Genomic DNA, 26,561 nt, shown 5'->3' on the forward strand with positions numbered 1-26,561 from the left:
CAGAGACAAGGAGAAATCATGCTAGAGTAGGGGAGCAACATTTAATGAGATTTACTTCATGGTGGTGGTTGTGATGCCATCAGGCCTGAGTACTGAACTTCTTGACACCCTTATGAAGGCAAAATAGCTATCAAGGCTTGTATACCACAACTTTCTCAGAGGAGGGTATGAAAGGTTACATTTGAGTGGATGTGCTGATAGGGAAACAGCATGTAAAAAGGCTACCTTTCTATTTCTTTGGGAAAATACAGCCAATCAATCATTCCAAGTAGCTTCAGTGTTTCCCAAATCTTTAATGCTACAAACCTGTATTACCTCCATACTGAATTTGAATAAAGTCCATCAAGAAACATGGTCAGTATCATGCACACAAATGTGACATGGTGGAGGTGTAGCACTACTCAATCCACAGCATCCTCTGGTACATACACCAGGGAATGAAACTAGCACCTTCACTAAATTCTTTATCCATAACTTGCCATAGTATGCAATATGTTACCACTGACTATGATGCCATTTGGTTTAATAGTATTCTATGTTTTTATCAAATTGCATGATAAATTACACTCATCTTTCTCAATGAGCAAGTTAAGATAAGGTGCAGTATTGAAATTTGTATTGTAAAGATGGCCTGATTTGATGCAGCCAGCAGTAAAAACATGTTGTGTCATGCACAAGACATGTATAGTAAAAGGTGTAGATGCAGCATAAACAAAATCTATTTAATCTTTCATTCCACACCATGGTCCTCAAACCAAATTCAAATTCTTTCTTTATGTAGTACAACCAGTAAACAGGAATAGTGTGACAAGATGAGATAAAACCTGGAAAAGCCAGAGGCTTGAAAAATCTGTGTCTTTCAAGTTCACATGTTTCCTTCCACCTTGTAACACAAGTGGTTAACCATTTAGATGGTAATCCTCTGATATTAGAACAAGGAAAAGTAGAATTTACGCGGTGCGTAATATATGTCCCCGCCGGAAGTAGCATTTTGTAGCAAAATGTACAATACAGGTTACAAATCAAGGTCAAAGGTCAAAGAAATCAAAGGTCAAAATTCTGTGTACAAGTTTTGAAGCCCTCACCTGCTGCCATCACATAAAGCAAACGGAATCGAAATCAAGTTAGAAATGGCGAAGGAGTAGCATTCTGTAGCCATTGTACAATATAGGTCAAAAATCAAGGTCAAAGGTCAAAGAAGTCAAAGGTCAAAATTCTGTGTAAAAGTTTTGAAGCCCTCACCTAGTGCCATCACATAAAGCAAACGGAATCGAAATCGGGTTAGAAATGGCGAAGGAGTAGCATCTTGTAGCAAAATGTACAATACAGGTCAAAAATCAAGGTCAATGGTCAAAGAAGTCAAAGGTCAAAATTCTGTGAAGAAGTTTTGAAGCCCTTACCTATTGCCATCACATAAAGCAAACAGAATCACAAGGAAATGTAGAAATTACGCGGTGCGTAATATATGTCCCCGCCGGAAGTAGCATTTAGTAGCAAAATGTACAATATAGGTAAAAAAATCAAGGTCAAAGGTCAAAGAAGTCAAAGGTCAAAATTCTGTGTAGAAGTTTTGAAGCCCTCACCTAGTGCCATCACATAAAGCAAATGGAATCGAAATCGGGTTAGAAATGGCGATGGAGTAGCATTTTGTAGCCAATGTACAATATAGGTCAAAAATCAAGGTCAAAGGTAAAAGAAGTCAAAGGTCAAAATTCTGTGTAGAAGTTTTGAAGCCCTCACCTAGTGCCATCACATAAAGCAAACGGAATCGAAATCGGGTTAGAAATGGCGAAGGAGTAGCATTTGGTAGCAAAATGTACAATATAGGTCAAAAATCAAGGTCAAAGGTCAAAGAAGTCAAAGGTCAAAATTCTGTGTAGAAGTTTTGAAGCCCTCACCTAGTGCCATCACTTAAAGCAAACGGAATCGAAATCGGGTCAGAAATGGCGAAGGAGTAGCATTTTGTAGTAAAATGTACAATACAGGTCAAAAAATCAAGGTCAAAGGTCAAAGAAGTCAAAGGTCAAAATTCTGTGTAAAAGTTTTGAAGCCCTCACCTAGTGCCATCACATAAAGCAAACGGAATCGAAATCGGGTTAGAAATGGCGAAGGAGTAGCATCTTGTAGCAAAATGTACAATACAGGTCAAAAATCAAGGTCAATGGTCAAAGAAGTCAAAGGTCAAAATTCTGTGAAGAAGTTTTGAAGCCCTTACCTATTGCCATCACATAAAGCAAACAGAATCACAAGGAAATGTAGAAATTACGCGGTGCGTAATATATGTCCCCGCCGGAAGTAGCATTTAGTAGCAAAATGTACAATATAGGTAAAAAAATCAAGGTCAAAGGTCAAAGAAGTCAAAGGTCAAAATTCTGTGTAGAAGTTTTGAAGCCCTCACCTAGTGCCATCACATAAAGCAAATGGAATCGAAATCGGGTTAGAAATGGCGATGGAGTAGCATTTTGTAGCCAATGTACAATATAGGTCAAAAATCAAGGTCAAAGGTAAAAGAAGTCAAAGGTCAAAATTCTGTGTAGAAGTTTTGAAGCCCTCACCTAGTGCCATCACATAAAGCAAACGGAATCGAAATCGGGTTAGAAATGGCGAAGGAGTAGCATTTGGTAGCAAAATGTACAATATAGGTCAAAAATCAAGGTCAAAGGTCAAAGAAGTCAAAGGTCAAAATTCTGTGTAGAAGTTTTGAAGCCCTCACCTAGTGCCATCACATAAAGCAAACGGAATCGAAATCGGGTTAGAAATGGCGAAGGAGTAGCATTTGGTAGCAAAATGTACAATATAGGTCAAAAATCAAAGTCAAAGGTCAAAGAAGTCAAAGGTCAAAATTCTGTGTAGAAGTTTTGAAGCCCTCACCTAGTGCCATCACTTAAAGCAAACGGAATCGAAATCGGGTTAGAAATGGCGAAGGAGTAGCATTTTGTAGTAAAATGTACAATACAGGTAAAAAAATCAAGGTCAAAGGTCAAAGAAGTCAAAGGTCAAAATTCTGTGTAGAAGTTTTGAAGCCCTCACCTAGTGCCATCACATAAAGCAAACGGAATCGAAATCGGGTTAGAAATGGCGAAGGAGTAGCATCTTGTAGCAAAATGTACAATACAGGTCAAAAATCAAGGTCAATGGTCAAAGAAGTCAAAGGTCAAAATTCTGTGAAGAAGTTTTGAAGCCCTTACCTATTGCCATCACATAAAGCAAACAGAATCACAAGGAAATGTAGAAATTACGCGGTGCGTAATATATGTCCCCGCCGGAAGTAGCATTTAGTAGCAAAATGTACAATATAGGTAAAAAAATCAAGGTCAAAGGTCAAAGAAGTCAAAGGTCAAAATTCTGTGTAGAAGTTTTGAAGCCCTCACCTAGTGCCATCACATAAAGCAAATGGAATCGAAATCGGGTTAGAAATGGCGATGGAGTAGCATTTTGTAGCCAATGTACAATATAGGTCAAAAATCAAGGTCAAAGGTAAAAGAAGTCAAAGGTCAAAATTCTGTGTAGAAGTTTTGAAGCCCTCACCTAGTGCCATCACATAAAGCAAACGGAATCGAAATCGGGTTAGAAATGGCGAAGGAGTAGCATTTGGTAGCAAAATGTACAATATAGGTCAAAAATCAAGGTCAAAGGTCAAAGAAGTCAAAGGTCAAAATTCTGTGTGGAAGTTTTGAAGCCCTTACCTAGTGCCATCACATAAAGCAAACGGAATCGAAATCGGGTTAGAAATGGCGAAGGAGTAGCATTTGGTAGCCAATGTACAATATAGGTCAAAAATCAAGGTCAAAGGTCAAAGAAGTCAAAGGTCTAAATTCTGTGTGGAAGTTTTGAAGCCCTCACCTAGTGCCATCACATAAAGCAAACGGAATCGAAATCGGGTTAGAAATGGCGAAGGAGTAGCATTTTGAAGCAAAATGTACAATATAGGTCAAAGGTCAAGGTCAAAGGTCACAACTGAAATTCTGTGTAGAAGTTTCAAAGCTCCCATGTAGTGCTATCATATAAAGCAAACAGAATCAAAATCGGGTTAGAAATAGGGAAGGAGTAGCATTTTGAAGCAAAATGTACAATATAGGTCAATGGTCAAGGTCAAAGGTCACAACTGAAATTCTGTGTAGAAGTTTCAAAGCTCCCTTGTAGTGCTATCATATAAAGCAAACAGAATCAAAATTGGCTCATAAATGACAGAGAAGTAGCAAATTGAACATTTTGATCACACACGGACGCACAGACGGACGGACAGACGGACGGACACACAGACACACACACGTACGGAGCCCGTTTCATAGTCCCCTGCTCGAACTCGTTCGGCGGGGACAAAAATCGGGTTAGAAATGGTGAAGGAGTAGCATTTTGTAGCCAATGTACAATATAGGTCAAAAATCAAGGTCAAAGGTCAAAGAAGTCAAAGGTCAAAATTCTGTGTAGAAGTTTTGAAGCCCTCACCTAGTGCCATCACTTAAAGCAAACGGAATCGAAATCGGGTTAGAAATGGCAAAGGAGTAGCATTTTGTAGTAAAATGTACAATACAGGTCAAAAAATCAAGGTCAAAGGTCAAAGAAGTCAAAGGTCAAAATTCTGTGTACACGTTTTGAAGCCCTCAACTAGTGCCATCACATAAAGCAAACGGAATCGAAATCGGGTTAGAAATGGCGAAGGAGTAGCATTTTGTAGCAAAATGTACAATATAGGTCAAAGGTCAAGGTCAAAGGTCACAACTGAAATTCTCTGTAGAAGTTTCAAAGCTCCCACATAGTGCTATCATATAAAGCAAACAGAATCAAAATTGGCTCATAAATGACAGAGAAGTAGCAAATTGAAGATTTTGATCACACACGGACGCACACACGGACACACGGACGGACACACACGGACGGACACACACACGTACGGAGCCCGTTTCATAGTCCCCTGCTCGAACTCGTTCGGCGGGGACAATGATGTAACCTATACAAAAAATGCAATGATTAAAAAAAAAATCAAGATAATGCTAAAAGCACTTCTTTCTGTGGTCTATGAATAATGGTCCTTGGTAACAAAGATGATAAGATGATATTATCAATATTTTCTTCCAGTAGTTATTACACTTTTCAGTCTGTAAAATCCAAATCATCTCAATCTTGGAATTCAAGAGTTCATGAATTACCTGTCCAAATGCTCCTATGTGGTTGCCATAGATATCTGTGAGCTGTACGCTGCAGTCAGCAGATGCAGAAATGATCAGCAATCGATCATTGCGTTCACAAAAACACAGATGGTTGATGCTATCAGTATGAAGGTGCCATGACGACAGAAGGGCTGGATGAAAAAAAAGAAGAAGTATATTGCAACTGTAAGCTTGACCCACAAGTGAGGAAGATATCAAACAAAGTATTTCAAATCATTTGCATATGATGCATGTATTGCTGGGCTGAGGACATTAGCTATATCCAAAGTTAGGAGAAAACTAACAGGCAGCAAGCTGAGTTGAAATACTTGCAATGCACTGCACATATCATTCCCATGATGAAAGCCTATGTAATGCCACAGATTCTAGAAAGCATCCAATGGCAGATGCATGTGTAGGTCATGTGACCATACATAACTGTACACCAATTTCAGAACAACATGTTCTTAGCACACTTGTTACACAATGTACTCTCGAGTCAACTGCTATTCCAAAATACAATAGACACTACACACAGTGCATGAATTGAGTACAGTTCATGTCCTGTTCACACAGCATTGTTACACTGGCTTTGACCTGTCATCATTTTTCACACTATCATTTAATGAATATAATAGTCTTTCTTGTTCAACCCTTCTTATCATATCATTTCCCCAATTGACTACTGTCCATAAAGTTACAGCTGAAAATGGTTATTTTTTAGTCATTATTTGGTAACCTTTGACCTTTGACAATGAGTGATTCAGTTTAACATCTTCATCCCATTTGCAGCAGCATACCTGGGGCAGGATGAAGGAAAATCCAATATGCAATTACAAGATGTGGGACGCACAGACAGACAGATGGACAATTGAAAAATATATAATGCCTCAGGCATAGTTTAGGGCAGAGACATAATGACATAAAGTTTCAAACTCATGATGTCAATTCAATTAAGCTACAAGGGAATTTACACTGGTACAAACTATGTGAGGTACAGTGCAGTTCTCACATTCTAAAACCCATACCCGTACACTACATTGCCTCGAGGAACTCACAGTTGTGCATTGTAGTGTGACAATGTATCACAAAACCCATAAGCAGTTGCCAGATACAATTTTTAGCTCAGGTTAAATTCTAAAAGAGATTTTCAGCTTCATAAAGTACAGGTGTATCTCACTTGTAAAAATTGGTTGCATACAACCCACCAAAACAAAAAACTGTAAATCAGATATGTAAGAGTGCTACCTCCGTATCATGGGACTATGACGGGTCTGTTCAAGTAGGCCTATACCGAATGACCCTCTATTTGTGTGTGGAACAACATGGGATATAAAAACTCAAAATAAATACTTTCATTCATCATTTACTTCCAAATCTTGGGATAGATTAGGGTATCTCTGTCAAAACAACATAACAACCCAAAAACCAAGTTGAAACAAATGCATAATTTCAGGCCTACCTGAAAATCAACCACAGTGACCATGTGTAGGTTTTGTGGGGCAAGGTCAAATAAAATAAAAAATGCACGAAACAAGCACACAGATTGTGAAGTAGCAAAGTAACTGAAAGTAATGGAAGTAACACAGAACAACACAATGGCTGTTGGAGGTTAAGATAAGTGTTTTCAAAGTCTGTAATTAATATGATACATCATGACCACAAGAAAACAGTAGTAGTGGGTGTATAGGTCAATGTATTAAAATTGATTCGAAGTGATAGACATTAAAACTTTGGGTGTAGAGACTTAAAGACTTACGTGGTGGTGTGTTTGTGATGCTCTCAGGTTGGTGCAAACAATACTCTTGGATCTTCCAGACTTTGATGGTGCCTTCACTGTCACCTGTTACTAAATAGTGACTGTCAGAACTCACTGCCATGACTATATGCCCAACTGCAATAAAAAAACAACACACAAACAGCAAATGATCACTTACATTGTAGTGCCAAACAGTTACCAGCATATTTTGTGTTCCCTTGGTTTGTATTTCTAATCACTTCCTGCCAATAACTATACCTGAAACAGATACAGTGTATATGATGTGTAGTGAGGTAAAGTTCAACAGAATGACAACAATAAACACAGAATCTTGTCAATATGTGACCGGCGGCAACGGTTTCAGGCAAAAGTCGAGAATTTTGAAAATTCATTTTTTAACTGAATCACATTGCCCATTTTCTAAGCTTTGCATTGATATAAAACACTTGTACTCTTCTGCACCATAAGTGGGCATAGAAAATGAAATATAATGCTCTTTTTAAGTTGTTAGCCTGACAAAATTGCGAGAAAACGGGCTGTGAAGATTCACCTCTTTCTCAAAGACAATGTTCGAGCGGCGATGCAAGGTGAGAATCACCCATCCGTACGATGGTGCCAATCGATACTAAGCTCCGCCTCTAGCAACCACATCGCCTTCTGATTGGCTCACTGAGAGAGTCAAATTTCCCAGGCACCTTAAATGGAGCCGAAAAACGATGCGTTTCGCTTGGTTTTGTTTTATGTCTTTCAAGATGGTGGATACGATAATTGCAAGGTTGATAGGTGTACGTATGTATGGTGAACGCATTACCCTATGGCATCCACACACTATGACCGTGTATGCATGTAACAGGAGCGGGTGGCGATTCTGCACATTTATAAATCACATTTTTATTGTGGTTGATTTGTCTTTATCATTGGGGACCCTTTTGAAAGCAGAAAATTGCTAAAGCTGGCAAGTGTCACCCTTCCTGTTTGTTTTTCGTTTTTTACAAGCCCTGCATATGTTGCTTTGTCCGGTGGTGTATACAATAATTATTAAAACAAACAAACTAACATGACCTGTTAGTTTGGTGCAATTTTGACTTGTAGTATTTGAATATTGGTCATATGTGACCGCTCCTTTCCTCTCGTCTACTGTCCTTTGAGTCAACCTGTTGTCATAATATTTACTTTACGAGTAGACATATTTGAGAATATAAGTTTTCTTTTCACACGATTATGTCATGCTGCAAGTGACAGGTGAGTTTCCGATAGCATGATGCATGATTTGTGAAGTGATATGCGATTCTGATGTGATCAAACTATGTTCCCCATGAATCTGTTTTCACGTTGGAAATTAGTGCTGCTGTTCACTTTTTGTTTCACTAGCCCCTTCCGTTGTCGAACATTGTGGTTGAATAGCTTGGATAGAAAGCCAAACAAAAAGCACGCACTACAGAGCGAGCGTATCTATTGTAGCAAGAACAATGGAGCATGTAATCATGCTCGTGTGGACAAAGTATTCCCGAAACGCTGCAAGACATGTCTCCGGAAGCCGAACTTAAAAATGTGTGCGACACACCAGCCAATCGCATGCGAGACCCTGCGCTGTAGCAACACCGGGAATAATATTGGCGCGGCGTTCGAAAGAAGCTCGAAACTGATGAGTGCGATCCAACATAGGGTGTTTAAAATTCCATTTTCAATAGGAAAAACTTAGTCTTGTGCTATGAAATTTAGTGTACATGTAGAAAACATATCAAAGATTTGATTTCTGCAAAAGAGCCTAAATCGACAAAAACAATGGTCAAAATCTTTGTACCCCGCCTAGGAGGGAGTTTGCTCTTGCAACTTTTGCCTGAGACCGTTGTCGCGGGTCACATACGTATTTATACATATTGACAATATTCAATTTGTAATTGAAATTGTATGTATTTATATGTTTTTGTATAATCTTTCAATATTTTGAGCACACAGGGACATATGCACTATGAGATATGGGCTACAGTGTATATAAGTACTGTTATTTTTTTATTATTATTATTATTATTATTATTATTATTATTATTATTATTATTATTATTATTATTATCATTATTATTATTATTATTGTTGTTATTATTATTATTACTATTATAATTATCATATAAAGTAAAGTTTCACATCATTGGCAAGAAACTGAAATGGCATGCACCAAAGTTTTATAGCAATACTTTAGGCCACTATATTTGAAAAAATAAAATTGAAGATAAAACAAAGAGCCAATTATGTGAAATGACTTTTTAAAAATGTATAAACAGGAAAACACATGCATATACACATTTATGAATTCTTTTAAACCAGAAAGCTTGTGTTAATCCAGGTAGTAAAGTGACAACCATAACCGTGAAACACTGATTCATAAAATCAAAAGAAGGAAAAGACAATGAATTTACCTACTGGAATGATATATTAGGGAGCATGATTAAAAACAAAGTTAGACATAAAGATACAGGGATATATCTTATGCTAACATACCATGTTGGTGAGCCACAAATTCTGCCAGCAGCAAGTTTTTACTAGAGTTCCAGAAGCGCACCCAACCATTGCCACCACATGATACCAAGTTGGCTCCACCACCTGCAGACAAATGCTTGCGGCCCTCAAGAAACACGAGTCGTTTGATGAAGTAATCATTCACCTGGGAAAGGTGTGTAACAATCATCACATTAAAAAATTGGCACATCTGTGTATTAGAATGAAAAATTCTCATGCAGAAAAGTCGAATGTGGGAGACATACCAAAAATTCTGGGCCCCGATATAAGGTCTTCATCTCACAAAGACCTACTTTTCCCCCACTTCCTATGCAAAAGGAAATCAGAGCTTTGTATGGAGAATGCTGCAATGTACATTGTAATGAACTCTGTTCATCAATAATATTTTCTGTATGATCACAATATGACTATATGTGATGCAGGCATGATGTGTGTAGAAACCCTGGACAATGTTCCAATATTCACGATCACTCATGACTTGCTCTGAAGAATGATTTTATATAGTCAATTAGCGACATAAATGTTACATGAACTGAGAATAAAAGGCATTACACTGTAGTTTCCATTGAAAAAACGGAACTCAAGAATCCCTATGAATACAACTGTGCTATTGCTAATAGTAGCTAACTCATAGGAGTGTAGTGATGTAGCTACTTTTGATTCTTTGAAAGACTGAATCTAATACTGTTTCTAAAAATCATTTTGCTACATAGTGTACCTTCTTTGACCTTAAAAGAAAGGCATAATGGCTGATATTGGTGTCATATGTCAGCTAATGTAAGACAGCACGGGAAACAATATCTTGAAGTACCAATTTTTTTAATTCAATAATCCATTGTGGTTTAAAGTTTAAGTTTTAGTTTAAACATGATATTGTCATAGTCCTTGTTTGAACAGTTAACTGTATATCCTTATTCTACATACAGCATTAAAATCACCTCATCACTTTCACTAGTTTGACTCTCGCCAGAGGGCGGTCTCTTTCCAGGCACATCATGTTCTCCTACCAGACCTGCAGCCTTCGTTCCTTTCCTGGCAGTCATGATGTGATGCTGGCGGCTACTCTGGGATGAGTGTAGCTGGGTTTGCTGTCTTTGTGCGCTTGGAGAGATACTTCCATGAAGGCCCTGAGAAAGTCAGACAAATATTCAATTACAAAGCGACTGATGCACAGTAAAACAGATCTTATTTGATGGTACAGAAAGAATCATATGACTCTATCATTTAGTTGCATGATAAGGGATGGCAAATGCACAAACTATAAAGTATGTACATGTACTTCGACCGAACAGCATGCATGTACATCTTGACAAAATCATAACAGATAAATATCTTGTACATGACAAAAAGCAGCAGTTTTTTTTTTCATCAAAATTCTGTGAAGGTCTTTCAAACTTTGCAACAATTTGAAAACTTATCCAGGATCTCATGAGTTTATATCATACTTCTGTAACAAAGTTGAGAGGCAGCTGTCTTAAAACATCCCTAGATAACAGCTACAGCATTCAACAAAGTGACCATGTGTCTGTACCACTTTTGACTTCTCCCTAGTTTTGGCCATCTTTCTCAGGAAGCGCTGCTGAAGATGTCTTGAGGCAACCTCTGACCCTGTATTCCAGATAACAATTTCACCATCGTAGCTCCCAGTGGCCAGAGTGTGAGGACCAGTGAAAGATGCACCCAGAATATCGTCTTGATGCTCCTAGCAGTATAGTGTATAATACCAGTGAACACATTAACACTTATAAACCTGGTGTCTTGGTACTCTGTACTGCACCATTAGATATAAACCATTCTTACAGGTAGAAGCATGCAAATTTTTTGAAAAATATATTTTGTTTTGATAGGGTTCCATTTTTTTCTCTTTTCTTTCTTTAAAACAACAAGAAGCATGCTATTGCCCAATGTAATAAAATGCATTATATATATATACTTTTTTCTCAGGAGGTACATACCATCGAAAATTAGATAGTCTTATACCATAAAAACTCAATAATACACGGGACTACACGAAGTAACATGACAACTCACAGAATGCACATTTACAATGCGTGGTATTTGATGGACAAAATTTACACAGAGGGAAAAAAAAGAAGTAATCTAAATATGACTCTTGCTTGAATTGGTGTTAAATGATGCTGAATAGATTCTCAACAGTTTCCTTGTCTCACCTTCCCTCCTCTCCATTCAGATGGCTCAACAAGATATTGGTTGATTTGCTGATTGCGAAACACTGTGATGTACCTTGAAGAGCATGATAAAAAAGGAGGAAATACCTCAAAAGCCGATTGTCAATAATGGGAAATGTTTTATGAATACATCAGACAAAACAATAAGTCACAACAAGACTTAAAACATCTAACTATGATGGGAAATTACCAAAAACCTTGCTAGTGAGATAGTTTACGTAAATCTTTGTCACACTTCCTCAGCTGAATGTGCAGTAGCACAGACTAAACATAACTAAACAAATCACAACATGTAACACGCATTCTGTGCACTACAGGATAACAATTCTAGAATATCTCAGTACCAGTGTTAAAATATCAAATCTTGATCTTGATCTTGTTTAACTTACAAAACATCTCCCTCAAGGCTTCAGAATGTAACAGAATTATCAATTCGAATTTTAGAAGGCAGAGAGACAGAGAGAGAAAATATTCATCTTTACAACTTTTTTTTTCTGACACATTTAAGACATGAACAGATACAATAAATGAATCTACAGACAACTATCTCTGATAAAAGATTGTAAATCTGCAAATATCTTTCTCACTTAAAATGACTGTTACTTGTACCTCTTGCTAATGGTACAAAGTGGCAACCATCTCTATATCTCATAATTTACGACAATCTAACAGCATAGGCTGTTAAAGATGATATAAAGTTTTGGTACCTCAAAAGTTTCCCTGCATTTTCTTGTCTTAGTTGGTGTTTCAGGTTAAAGTACCTTTCATATAACTAACACTGTGAGACTTACTCGCCCCAAAGTGCTCTCATGTCTTAGTAATCATGCAATACTAAGTAATGGTTTCGTACCAGAGCTGCCGCTGTATGGCGGCAAGGTAGTACATGTATTGTACGAAACCATTATTGCATGATAACTGCGACCAGCAGCGTGCAGCCCCATACAAAACATGTGTACGCATAGCTAACTGCGTCCAGCAGCCCCATACGCATAGCGTAATGGGGCTTCGCATTGTAGCATCTAGGATCATGCGCACACATCACATGCACACAAATTTCAAATCCATGAACGGATAAGATGTTTGTGTGCACATGCGCTGGCCGTCGTATTCAGTGTATGTAGCTCTCCCTAGGTCCTCTCGATCGAGTCACATTCAGTCATCAATTTGAACAGAAAGGGACTATTGGCAAAACCAAACGTTGCCCGAAGCCTGTTCTCAATACTTCAACTTAATTGGTAAGTCTTCAAATTGAAGAAATTTTTGGATTTTAAGTTGATATCTACCCGCGATACTAAATCTGTCATGATCCTGAATGCTACAATGCGACGTCCCATTACGCTATGCGTATGGGGCTGCTGGTCACAGTTAATTGCATGATTACTGAGACATGAGAGCACTTTGAGGCGAGTAAGTCTCACAGTGTCAGTTATATGAAAGGTACTTTAACCTGAAACACAAAAATTCAGGGAAACTTTTGAGGTACCAAAACTTTATATTATCTTTAATGTATGCCTCTTTCAGATTAAGATTCATATTTTATTTCATTGTCTGTAGGAAATTCTCTCTGTTGGCATTTATACAAAGAGGGATACACACACACATACATACATACATACATACATATATACATAGATACACACAAAAATATCTAAAATATTCAACATCTAACTTAGCACAGAAAAGAAATTTGCTGGAGGTTATTAGTTTGAGTGGTTTGAGGTGACTAAGGGTTGGCTTGCTTCTAGCTAACAATGACCTGAGTCAATGAAATATGCTTCCTACCTGTCCCATCCGATGACAATGAGGGCTCTCTTCATGACCTCTATCTGACTAATGTCCACAGGGTTGCCCATCCCAGCATTCAAGAGATGATGACAGTGACCATTGAAATCCCACATCTTTAGACAAAAGACACAATATTCCTTGGGGTTATTTGAACCTCCTCTCTGCATAGAGTGATTTTCCATATTCAAAGGACAGACTTTAAGAAGAAAATAATTCCTCCGGCGACACTTCGTGGCTGAGGCATAAAAACAAATATAAATAAATGGATCAAAGTTTAGCTGCACTGAATTATTCACTATTGTATATGGAACAATACAAGGATTTAAAACTAAAGTAAACACAGGCACAGGGTCTATAAGATTTTGTTGTAAGTTACATTACCCCCTTAAAGTCTTTTATATTGGTTAGACAGTCACAGCATGTTCATGCATGATCATGTAACTGACAAAAGAACATGTTGTGTGAAATGTAGCATGCACCCAGTTGCAGAATGCTTGCACATATTCTAATCCTCCTTGCTTGCAAGTAGTGGAGACAAGATATATAGTTGCACAATTGTTGGGATACTTTCCAGTCTATACATGTTTGGCTCACAATGCAATCATAACAAAGAGGGAGGGGAAAATAATCCCCAAACTAACTCTTTTCATCAACAGATGTCTTCATGTAAAGTGTCCATGCATATCCTTATTGTTGAGAAAATGAAATATGCCATCTATGATTTTCTGCCTACTTCTATTATATACAAAGTTTGTTTTTTCTTTATTTGTTCAATGTGTAGTTGACGATCAATTCTGATTTACCACTGATATTCTGACAGAAAGTCTACAGTCCCTACAAGTGTGTACACATTACTACTGTCTGTTTTGCGTACATAGTATTTGCAGCATTTCCACGCACACTATCATGACTAATTGTTGGTAGAAGGGGAGACACAAAAAGAGTCACGCGTAAACACTTTAAATTCATGAAATGTACCACCCCCACCCCATCGCCCAAACAGAGCTTCAAGTAAATTCACTAGCTCCAAGTTTCAGATATTATATAGAAAACATACTAAACTTTAGTATGGACCTCATTGCTACTCTGGCTACTTATTGCTACTCCTTTGTTTGTTTGTTTGTTTGGTTTTTTTTTTTTGGGGGGGGGGTGGGGTGGTGGTGGGTTGTGGTTCTGGTCATACTTAGGTGAAGAAGGTAGGCCTACCTGATAATATCAAATGTACTTTGATAAATGCTGATGACATTGGGACAGTTTAAACTGCACATTTTTCTGGCATCAACAATATACAGTCAACCTAGCCTAAGTCGACATAATCGGGACTGAGAAAAACACGTCGACTTACGCGAAAGTCAACTTACGCGAAAGTCGACTTACGCGTAAGTCGACATTTTGTCGACTTATAAATGAAAACTAATTTCCCCTATACAGCCTAAGACCACGATGCGGATCGCTACCCAAATCTTACTTTTTTTGCCGCTAAAACATACCTACTGACATTAGCAACAATTTAGGTTTAGTTCATGCATAAATCTCGCGCGGATTAGTAACGACAATGCACAATTCCCAAATCTCTAGAGAGATTTTGAGAGAGCTGGATCGGAAACCTGGGCCCATTTCTAGACACTGTACATTTTAAATTTGATTTGAAAAATCAAACGCATATTCCCCAAATTGCATGCGGCTTTGTGACTTAAATATAAGTGCGTTGCTGCAAAGATATGCATATAAATTCGTATGATTCTGGCGAGATAATTTTCAGTGCTGACTGAGTGTGATTTTCCTTCCCTAAGTCGCCATATTTGTTTTGCTTTTAAAAATTTCTATTGCTATACTCTGAAAATGAATTGTTCTCGATTCGCAACATGACCGCTTTGTATGGCGCGGGCCAGTCTGAAATAAAAAGAAGAAGAAAAGTTTGTTAATCCGAAAACGACATCTTTTGAGATTACTAACCTTAGTAAAAACAAATCTCTTTGCATTGTCGGACTAATTTAACTTTGGACTGAGATTTAAACCTTTGGCATAGCGAACTGTAACAATAATTTGCTACTATTTTTTCATTGACATTTCGTAAAGCAGCATGCGTTTTGGTAGTTTGAAACGTGTAAATGTTGCGATGTCTTTCCCCTGCTAGTGAAGACTAAGTTCGGTCACGGTGAAAGTTCAGTTACGAAATAAAAAATAATGCAAGTCTTTTCAACAACAACACACTTCTGTATAGATTTTTATGCGTTTAAACGCAGTTTCTAGTTTCGTTCAAAAACCGCAAGTCTTTTCTGCAAATGCTGTTGCGTTTTAAATACGTCGCTTGTGATTTGATGTACTTGCATCTGATATTTAGAATTGCGTTTAAACGCAATTGAGTTTAAGTTTCTTACAATTTTCTAGTTTCGGATGATTATCAAACGCAAGTCTTCAGCGTTCCGTTTGATTTGATGGACTTGCATTTGATTTTCGGGGTTGCGTTTAATTTTTGATTTTGCATACGAAATAAAAACAATGCATGTCTTTTCAATAATAACGCACTTACATAGATGTTTAGAGATGTGTTTAAATGCAATTTCTCATAGTTTCACACAAAAACTTCAAGTCTTCTCTGCAACGCTCTTGCGTTTAACTACAGCGTTGCGTGTGATTTGATGGACTTGCATTTGATTTTTAGAATTGCGTTTAAACGCAATTGAGTTTAAAAAAAAAAATGTTCCCTACAATTTTTTGGTTTCGTATGATTATCAAATGCAAGTCTTTTCAGCGTTCCGTGTGATATGATGGACTTCTTATTGATTTTTAGAGTTGTGTTTAAACGCAATTGAGTTTCAGGTTCGTACGTATAACTATTTTCTAGTTTCATATGATTATCAAACGCAAGCCTTTTCAGCAACGTACTTGCATTTATGTGCAAAGATGTTCGTGATCTGATACACCTGCATTTGATTTTTACTTGCATTTCATTACATGTAGTTGCATTTTAATCAATTTTCTAAAAACGGGCTCAGGTTTCTTATATCGCTTCGGAATAATTAATGTTAGAATATTTGGATAAACGGAAACACCTATTTCATGTTCTGATAATGATTCTCTACTAGGATCTATATAGGTGTACAAAATTTGTGCGTTTTGAGAATAACGAGAAGGAGAAAAGGGGGAAAGTGAACTGCTTTGGGTATTACACGTAACTCTCCAATGTAAATGAGCGTATGCCCTCTCGATTCTGACGTACATACATGTACAAGACAATGGACGCATGGCGCGAACGATACTGCGCCGTATGCTAGCGAATAACCGAGTAGAAATGATGTGAATCGGAGCGGGAAAACAATTCTTTTTCAGAGAATGGCGATAAGATTTTGAGCGGAAAAATTATGTCGACTTAGACGAGGGAATCAACACGTACATGTATGTCAGCTCAGTTGGCACTCAAAAATCAGGTCGACTTACCCGAGTTGTCGACTTATAAATGCCGAATAAGACGAAGAAATTTTCAAGGAATAACAAAGGTAAAAATCGGGACTTTTTTATCGTGTTGACTTTAAGCGAGTTGTCGACTTATGCGATGTCGACTTAAGCGAGGTTTACTGTACTGTAAAAGTGGAAATTTTCGGGCATTACGTGCAACCAGAAGCCTGTGCAAAAATGTGAATAAATCAAATGCAAGTCCATCAAATCAAACGGAACGCTGAAGACTTGCGTTTGATAATCATCCGAAACTAGAAAATTGTAAGAAACTTAAACTCAATTGCGTTTAAATGCAATTCTAAATATCAGATGCAATTACATCAAATCACAAGCAACGTATTTAAAACGCAGGAGCATTTGCAGAAAAGACTTGCGGTTTTTGAACGAAACTAGAAACTGCATTCAAACGCATAAAAATCTACACAGAAGTGTGTTGTTGTTGAAAAGACTTGCATTATTTTTTAAAATGTGAATATTCTTGCATGCCATATGTTCAAGTACATGTAGTTCATGTCTAATTTTGCAAATGAGAGTTGTGATGTTTACTACCTTAACAGTGCCATCAGAACTGCCTGTGAAGATCCTGGTTTCATTGTGGTCGAATGCAAGACAAGTAATTTCTGCATTTCCATGACAGTTGAGAAATTGCTTGACCTTCTGACCACTGTCCAGCATCCAGACGATGACTGTGGAGCCATGGCAAGCACTCACAACCTGCAAATATATTGGTACATTGGTATTATATTAAAACTGATCACCACTCATGGATGCCAATAAACTTTATGATCTCTTACCACAAGATATAATCACTCTGGAAGAAAGTTTTGTCTTAATAGAGGAAACACTGATGATAAGAAATGAATAATAAATGTTTCAACTTTGAGTTTACTTGAATAAGATCTCAGAAATAATTGGTAAAATAATAAAATGTAAATACAGTGTATATTGATTACAGTTATTGTACAGGCTGAAAAATTGATACAGGAAACAGGAATTGCAACATCTAAAATAAAATGCATATCGTCGCTGGGGTGACAAGACCTTGTATCTAAAATTTAAGTGAAAATGACTTTTTTTTTGATTAATAGTCAAATAATCAGGTTTAAAAGTGATGTCCTCTCCATATCCTTGCTGCTTTACCCCAAAAATGAAGACCATAGCATGTCAACAGAAGGCTATCCCATTAGAGACAGTGCTATGGGTGCCATTTTTTTCTCTTTCCTGAACATTTGATATTTTGTAGATATAAGGTCTTGTCGCTGCAGCGACGATACATGCATAGAGTTAAATTGCACAAGCCTATCGAACCTGATTGAATGTAGAATTGTAGATGGCCATGCTGACAGGCTTGTCATGGCTCATGACCCGGTCTTTGACCTCTGGCTTCATTTCAAGCATGGTTAGTTGATAGTTAAAAGAGATGAAGAGACGGTTGGTCATCTCGTGGAAGTACATGGAGGTGTACACTGTTTAGAAAAGAGGAAAACCAAAGTGACAACAAACTTAATAGGCTGAGTATTATCAAATATAACACACACAAAGCCCTGTGAATAAGTGTGCCTGCTGCTTCATTTGACTTTCAGCTAGGATTTCAAAAATAAAAAGTCAGACTGGAAGCAATTTTGTAACTTTCTCAAAGAATTTACATTAAATTCATCATTACATTTCTTTTAGGTCAAACATCTATATCACATGTTTTAGGAATTCCATGTATCTCACCTAGCTATACAGAAACATACAGGAAATAGACAAACATGTCTGAAGGAGAAAAAGCTATTTCATGAATACAGTAAATTGCACAAATTACCAAACTTAATGTTTGATCAAATAATCAAGATACTATGTAGATGTTTAGTGTATCTTACTTATATCTACAATAAAAAACAAAACAAAAACCAAAATTTAAAAAAAAAGTAAACCTCCAAAACCCCCCAAACAACCCAAACATTCACAATTGGCCAATAGATGATGGAGAAAAGCATGTCGTGCAAATTTCGTGATTAAACTGCCTTAACTTACACAATTGATTGTTATGACCAAAATGTCATAATTTGGGGCAAAATCTTTGTGTATCTCACATTCTGATATGGCACAGACAAACAAATGAAAACTGGCTGATGAACAAAGCTTTTCTTCTGTGACATAAGGTGAATACAAAGAATAAGCATAATAATGATCATACACATTGTCAATACACTCAGAAGAAGTTCTGTTTGTCTAACTTATGCATACATCTACAACATAAAACAATCTAGAAATGTCGCTATGGCTACTGGTACATAATGTATACATAAAGGATTTGACCTTGATCTTTGACCTCTGGCCGATTTCACTCAAAAACTAACAAAGTAATTGCCCCATCATACGTCATTCTCGGACAAAGTTTGGTGAAATTTGCTTGATCCAGATTACAGTTACCACGTAAATGGATACAATTTCCTGATTTGACCCTGACCTTTGACCTTAGGCCTCGGGCCGATTGCACCAAAAAGTCTAATCAAGTAATTGCCCCATCATACTTTCTACTTGGACCAAGCTTGGTAAAATTCCACTCAATATTACTCAAGTTAATCACGTAAACGAATGGGGACGGAAGTACGGATGGATGGACAATAAGAAAACACAAGGCAAGTGCCAAAATGTGTCTCGCCCATTCACGTAGAAGAAATTAATGTTTTTCTAAACCCCGGAAGTTCATTGACTCTGTCTGTGACCTTGACCTTGTGATGACCTTCAACTCCCCAAGGGACATCTACCATCTGAGTTTGGTCACAAACGGACATACGGATCAAAAGTTATGAGCTATAGTTGAAACATGCCATAAAAACTTAACATTGGGCCCTAAAAGTTCGTTGACCCCTGCCTGTGACCTTTGACCTTGTGATGACCTTCAACCACCAAGGGACATCTACCATCTAAGTTTGGTCACAAATGGACACAAGGATCAAAAGTTATGAGCCATATAAATCGAAATGTGCCGTAAAAACCTGACATTGGGCCCAAAAAGTTTGTTGACCCCTGTCTGTGACCTTTGACCATGTAGTGACCGTCAACTCCCCAAGGGACATCTACGCTCTAAATCTGGTCATAAACGGACATAGGGATCAAAAGTTATGAGCCACAATCGAAACGCGCCGTAAAAACTTAACATTGGGCCCTAAAAGTTTGTTGACCCGTCTGTGACCTTTGACCTTGAGGTGACCGTCAACTCCCCAAGGGACATCTACTCTCTACGTTTGGTCACAAACTGACAGATACATAAAAAGTTATGAGCCATAATCGAAATACGCCGTAAAAGCTTAACATTTGGCCCTAAAATTCATTGACCCCTGTCTGTGACCTTTGACCTTGAGGTGACCTTCAAGTTTGGTAAAATGTGTAACTTTGTATAACCACTCTTCCCTCCAAGTTTAATTGAAATTAAAGTCCTCAATAGAGAGTTATTCAAGTTTTTGCAGCATTACGGACGGACGACAGACGGACAGACAGACGCTGCAGGCAATCCCTCAGTCTCCCCACACCTCCAGTGGGCTCGACAATAAACACCTCCGGCACCCTTCGGGCGCAGGCATAACAATCAAACCTGATGAATAACTAACAAACGATAAAAATTAAATGCAATCTTATGAATAAATCAGCATAATCACATTATCCAAAAAAAAAACATTAAAGCCATAGTTCAATTCTCTACATCTCTCTTAGTAAAAACAAATTTAACAAATTGATACATGAAGTATTTGTTTTTTTTTCAATTTTGAAAATTATACAAATGACCCTGTGAGACTTAATTGAACTCTAATTCAGTCTGATCATATAATTAAAAAAAAATTGGACAAAAAATGACAAAGAAGAAGCATTAGTAGCTTGTGGATGGCCAACATTATGCTGGATGACCGACACCGGACAATGGACACTGGACACCTTGCCAAGGCATAACCTTATTGGACCTATTCTGGTCAAATGAGTTAAATGAGCTCGCTTCATACTGTGATACAAGAACTCACTCTCTGTCCCCTTGGGGAACATTCCAGCAATCCTTTGCAAGCAGACTTGGAGCTGTACATCCCAGATTCTCAACACCTTATCCTTGGAGAAGCTGACTAGCTGTCCTCGGGAAAAGTTGAACTGGACATGCATCACAGGAGCCATGTGACCACGCAGAAGCTAGTTACATTAGACACAAAACACATTTAATAGTTTGACAACAAAATGTTTGTCTTCTTTTCTTGCCTGGAAAATATCCACACTTTATCATGCCGTGAAATATCTAGATGTTGCTTTTTGATTGGCAAAACATGTCTCATGCCCACACAGTTTGTCCCACTCTTGACTGATGTGCTTACATGATTTAACACCACAGAAGAATATTCTATCAAGTCTGACAGAATGGAGAAAACATGCAACTAGGACTCATTCACATAGTCATTTGTCAAGGATATGTCTTAAAATATACTACATGTATTAGGCTGGTGCAGGTATTTTTCTCCCTTTTAATATATTGCTCTCTAACGTCTAATCTTTTCAATGCAAGTATACATGTATGAGAAACAAACTGAATGTGTGAACTTTTGTTCTTCTATATTTTTGTAACACTAACCACGCTTTGTTCGCCAACTGGCAAGCTAGCTAAATTGCTTTCTTCATTCATTAGCAAAGATGTCTAGAAACTAATTGTCACTGAATATAGAGAATGCTATCCTTCTAATCCCTATTCAATTGGAATCCCATTTTCTTTGCTCATTTCTTTGTTCATTTATATCAATCCTTATTGTGTCATTTTGACCTTCCAGTTGAACCAAGGCACATTGCCACACCTTAGTGGGTTTTGTGCTAATCTACAACTAGGTAAATTTTGGATGGATTACTGAATGGTGAATAAGAAAGCTTGGCAAATTTAGCGAAGTACCTGGGCACATAAAGGGTTGATTGACTTCCTGCTCTAATAAAAAGTTTTCATAGGAACGCATGTTCATACTCATACGTAATCTGATCGGAAAAGAGTATTTCTTTTTTTTTCTTCTTTTTTTTTTGCCAAAGAGTGCATAGAAAGCAACAAGTCTGAATAAATACTCACCCCAACAGCCTTTGAGACAACATATGGGTTCCACAGACACACATGATGGTCTACTCCAGCAGTGGCTGTACAAATCAAGAAAATCCACTACAACATGCTTTCAGAGCTCTCAGAAACATGCACATTTACATATGATTTACGACAGCAACACTAGAAATCATTCAAATCTTTTATGGATAAAAAAGAATCTAACCACAATAAAAAGTTGAACTCAATAAATTTGGCAAGGTGCAGCAACCAATTATTACAAACCATTTGGAAGTAATAAGAATTTCATGACCACGATAAATGCACAAGGTGGTCTAAACATAGCATCTCAAGTTCCAACCATAGACCTAGAGATGATTTTTTTCCCCCGTTTTCAGACAGACACATTGCTTTCTATGTACATACACAAAGTGGTGTTCTTTGCCTTTACATGCAAAATGTAAATAACACAAACATTGCTATACCTTGGGCAGGTTCCATTAAAAAAATGTTGCTTTGGAGGAAACAATTGTACAAATAAAAGCATCAGGCATGCAATGCCACAACTGCATTTTCATTTGACATTATATAACTTTTGGTGTTTTTTCCCCAGATACAATGTATCTGTCTGATTTTCTTTAATTCTCTTTGATCTGATTTATACCACTCATGTAACAGTATCTGCAGCATATTTCCCCCCTCTCTGATATTTCTTAATTTCCTTATAATTATGTCAAGAAGTAGAAATAATTTTGAAATTTTTCTGTGTAAAAAATTTACATAAATCAACATATGAACATATTGAAGATTTCACATATCTTTTCACATATCTTTTCTTGCTGGAAAATTAATGCTTGCTGTACATTAATTCGGATTCATCTAATGCTTCTTACATAATGAAAGTACCACATTATCAGAAGAAGAGGTAGCATCATAATGTATGGAAAAACCTGGCTATGCAGACCATTATTACTTCTGCCAAGGGAGGAGGTTATGTTTTTGTTACCATTGGTTTGTTTGTTTGTCCTTGTGCAAAATAACTCAAAAAGTGATTAACGGATTTGGATGAAACTTACAGGAAAGGTTGAAAATGACACAAGTATTGAAACAATTAAATTTTGGTAGTGATCTGAGAATTTTGGGGGAATTTATGATGGATTTTTCATATTTTGACAGGTAGGGTCACTGAACTTGGGAGTTAAAGCTACGCATTTTTGAGGTTTTCAAATGCGCACTAAAGTGCATGCTCCAGTTTCTGCAGCTGGGTGAGGCGCGCCGCGCAGCTGAGGGTTTATGACGTAACAAAGGCTTCTATTTTGGGAAATCGGGCGATTTTTCAGCATGTATACCTATGGGTGTGGAAATCACTGATCTCTATGGAAGAGCCCAGTAGTGGAGAGGAGAAAAATTTCTTTGGGAAGAGCAAGATCATCGGTGGAAAGTAGCTGCTTGGCGGAGGTCTGCACTCTCAGAGTGCTTTTCTAGTTCCATATATGTGTAAAGTCTGTCTGTCAAGAGGGGAGTCACTGGTCTAAAAATTACATTGTACTTTCTTTTATTTCAATTTGTGTTTGTCAATCCATACTTTTTAATGTATATGCATGTATTATATATTATTCGTTATACTTTGTAATTCTGTGTATCCTTTGTATATCTTTATTTTTATTTCCATGATTATGAGGAAATAAACTGAATTGAATTAAATTGAATTAAATTGAATTTCATACCTGTAAAGCAAAATAATTTCAGGCCAGTCACTATCAAACAAGCCAGGATAGGAAAATGGTTATAATTATATAAAAATTAAGAGACATAACATACCGATGAGATTCAGTCCTTCATGGTAGGCAAATGCATTTACCCCTTGTGAGATGTTGAATGAATTCCTGTCAAATAAACATTGAAATGCTGTCAGAGTTTCATTTCTTAGAACATGATTGCTATATAAGTAACATATAACAAACAAGAGACCGAGTTCCATCCATTCTTACAGCCTGTCACCTCGGAAGAATATAGCAAACTTGGAGCTTTGGAGGGACATTCACAGGGGCATGTTATCCACTTGAATATTCAATCACACTGGTAGTAATACCTACCAAGTCCGTAGAAATTTGACCATGTCTTTTAAAAGAAGAAGATCAAGATGTGAAAACTGGTCCCAAATTGGTCCCAGCCTAAAGGCCCCCCCCCCCCATGTGCAAAGAACAAAACAAAACAAAACAACACAACGTAACCATAGAATTTGTACACTCATCAATCTTCCTTGGCAGGCAGTAGATGAAATTGAACAATTATCAACCTTTGAAATGACTAAACAAAGACAAGCAGGAAGCCTTACGTTTTCATCTTTTGCTTGGCTTTCTCAATCCATCCCAGCACCATGGCACTTTGGTAGGTGGTAGAGCATGAGATGAAGCAGTTGAGGTGTTGAGCATACCTCACTATCAATGAATAACAACAGCACAATTCTTATGTGGAATGTCAGACTCTACATAAGTATGTCTGAGTTTCTACAGTATTCTTATCGTATGAAGTTCATACTGATGAACTGATAACAAAATTAAGGTACATTTCTACAGTGCAGCTAAGATACACTAAGAATGAGACAGTCTTAAAAACATTTCCAAAATCCAGAGCTATCAAAAAACTATATCACTACTTTAAAAACAAATATGATGTATTACATCCTCATAGTCTATGGCTTCCCCAGTATTCCTGCCCTTCATTTACCCCATTTAATTTCACTTGAACATTTTGGTGAAAACATATTTCATTCTGATTGTTTAAAAAGAGTTTTAGAAAGTTTTAAAAAGAGTTTTAGTAAACACTTAATACAGTAATAGGCATGAAATTTTTACATACCTAGGATATTTATCTTTCTGACAGTGTAATTACACCAGTCCTTGTATCTGAGATGAAGATATATCACCCTATTGCAACCCATGTTAAAATCTTTAAGTAAAATTTCTCCAATATATGGCCAAACTGCCAAATAAAATTTTCTGTTAGTCAGTTATTTTCAGTTATTTACTGTATACACTGTTATTTTCACATACAGATATCTTTGCAAATGAGGGACATTTTTGCGAGATGTTTTCTTGAACTGACAGAGAGGCCTTCATAAGTGCACTAGGTTACCTTTAATTAGCGCTTGGTGACATTTTCACATGTTGTTAAATTCAGTTTTCAGGTATGATTTGCAATATTTGCGAAAATCATAACCTCGCAAAAATAACAGCTCACACAGTATTCAATTTCATTGTTCTTTAATAATATCTTTAAACATTCGTCTATTTATATTTTGCTATCAAAAAATTCTTTATTTTTTCTTTTTACATTGTTTTGTAACATCGAAAAAAATAGCGCTTCCGAAGAAAAACTTTCTGGAGCATCAATTTTCATAAAAGAATGTGATACCGTACAAATAACCTGCTAGTGGGCAAATAATTCAACATTATGGCTTTAAACACCTTTAAAACATTCCCTTATCTATATTTTCCCTCAAAGAATCCTTGACATTTCTTTACTCACATATGTGACCGTGCACCTCAAAACGAACATAAAGTCGCACACACTGATTTTGCGTGAAGACTGAAAATAAGTGAAATGGGTCAACCTAGCCGAACTTGATTTTTTCATATTTTCTGAAAGAGCAGGTCTTCTTTTACTTTATGCTAAAATTTGGTATCATAAAACAGGCAAGAAAGTGTGTTTTTTAGCAGTTTATTTGGAACATTTTTGGTAGAATAGTGTGATTAGGTGTGTCTTTAGAATCCCCTTTTCATTTCTGAAAAACCTTGTCCACACTCTTCACTTTCAACTCTAATAACTTTTGAAAGGGTAGTGCTACTGCTTTGAAAGTTGGCATTAATTATGGACAGAATTAGTTAATAAGGCATGCTTAATTTCAGTTTAATCTGATAATCCCTTCATTGTTGTTACTCTGGTGGTTTATTTCCTGTTTTTTGTCCCATTCATCGCACAGCCAGCGCGGTTTGGTAAAGATTAAGCGCTTGAATAGCCACTGTACTTCAGAGCCTCTTTTCTCAGCTCGCACTTTTCCTGAGTTTGTGCTTTCTTTCCAATATTTAGATAGGTTAGGAGAGTCCATTTGATTTGAGTTATATATCATTTTAAAGCTTAAAGTCTGCTCTTTCAGAATATGGTCTTATCTAAAAATTCATGTCTGGCGACTTTTTGTTTGTTTTGAGGTGCAGGGTCACATATAGTTCTGATCTAAAAAATAAGAAAAAATAATCATCGCTTCCAGAGGCTATCTTCTATTTCAGTCAAATTTTCATAAAAGAACATAATCCCTTGCAAACTACAACGTATCTCTCCTACATGTATCTCTAACAAGATAGTCATTTCTACTGCGAGGTTCTTTGATAAGTGTATCATTTTTATTTGATAACAAATGAAGACAGAATTAACTGACCAGAAAGAATATAATTCATTAGTGGAAAATGAGCAAAGAAAATGGGATTCCATCAGCATTTGAACCCGAGACCTCCGGATGCTAGCCTGGTGCTCTACCGACTGAGCTATAGAAGCCCTAGTTCAGTGTTCGTCCCAGAAACCTTAAATTCTCAATGCTCGGATGGTCAGAAGCTATAGCAGTGTGTTTGTGTGTGACACACATGCACACATTTAAACCTGGC

General features: G+C 37.1%; 1 protein-coding gene across 1 annotated transcript in view; it reads right to left on the reverse strand.

Annotated features, from left to right (window-relative positions):
* LOC139732794 (cilia- and flagella-associated protein 337-like) overlaps positions 1-26,561 on the reverse strand; it is a 72,969-nt gene that overhangs the window by 18,950 nt on the left and 27,458 nt on the right. Inside the window, exons 11-23 of the mRNA XM_071643637.1 lie at positions 24,239-24,341; positions 23,722-23,786; positions 21,934-21,998; positions 20,864-21,023; positions 18,168-18,325; positions 17,409-17,573; positions 13,398-13,513; positions 11,598-11,670; positions 10,958-11,128; positions 10,365-10,553; positions 9,409-9,571; positions 6,910-7,044; positions 5,151-5,302 (exon numbers count right to left, since the gene is read on the reverse strand). Of these exons, the coding sequence (XP_071499738.1) occupies positions 5,151-5,302; positions 6,910-7,044; positions 9,409-9,571; positions 10,365-10,553; positions 10,958-11,128; positions 11,598-11,670; positions 13,398-13,513; positions 17,409-17,573; positions 18,168-18,325; positions 20,864-21,023; positions 21,934-21,998; positions 23,722-23,786; positions 24,239-24,341 (1,715 nt within the window). The remainder of the gene's footprint in view (positions 1-5,150; positions 5,303-6,909; positions 7,045-9,408; positions 9,572-10,364; positions 10,554-10,957; positions 11,129-11,597; positions 11,671-13,397; positions 13,514-17,408; positions 17,574-18,167; positions 18,326-20,863; positions 21,024-21,933; positions 21,999-23,721; positions 23,787-24,238; positions 24,342-26,561) is intronic.

The sequence above is a fragment of the Diadema antillarum genome, unplaced genomic scaffold, assembly GCF_040938485.1.
Source record: "Diadema antillarum isolate AM-2024a unplaced genomic scaffold, OU_Dant_1.0 seq00000447_RagTag, whole genome shotgun sequence".
NCBI lineage: Eukaryota > Metazoa > Echinodermata > Echinoidea > Diadematoida > Diadematidae > Diadema > Diadema antillarum.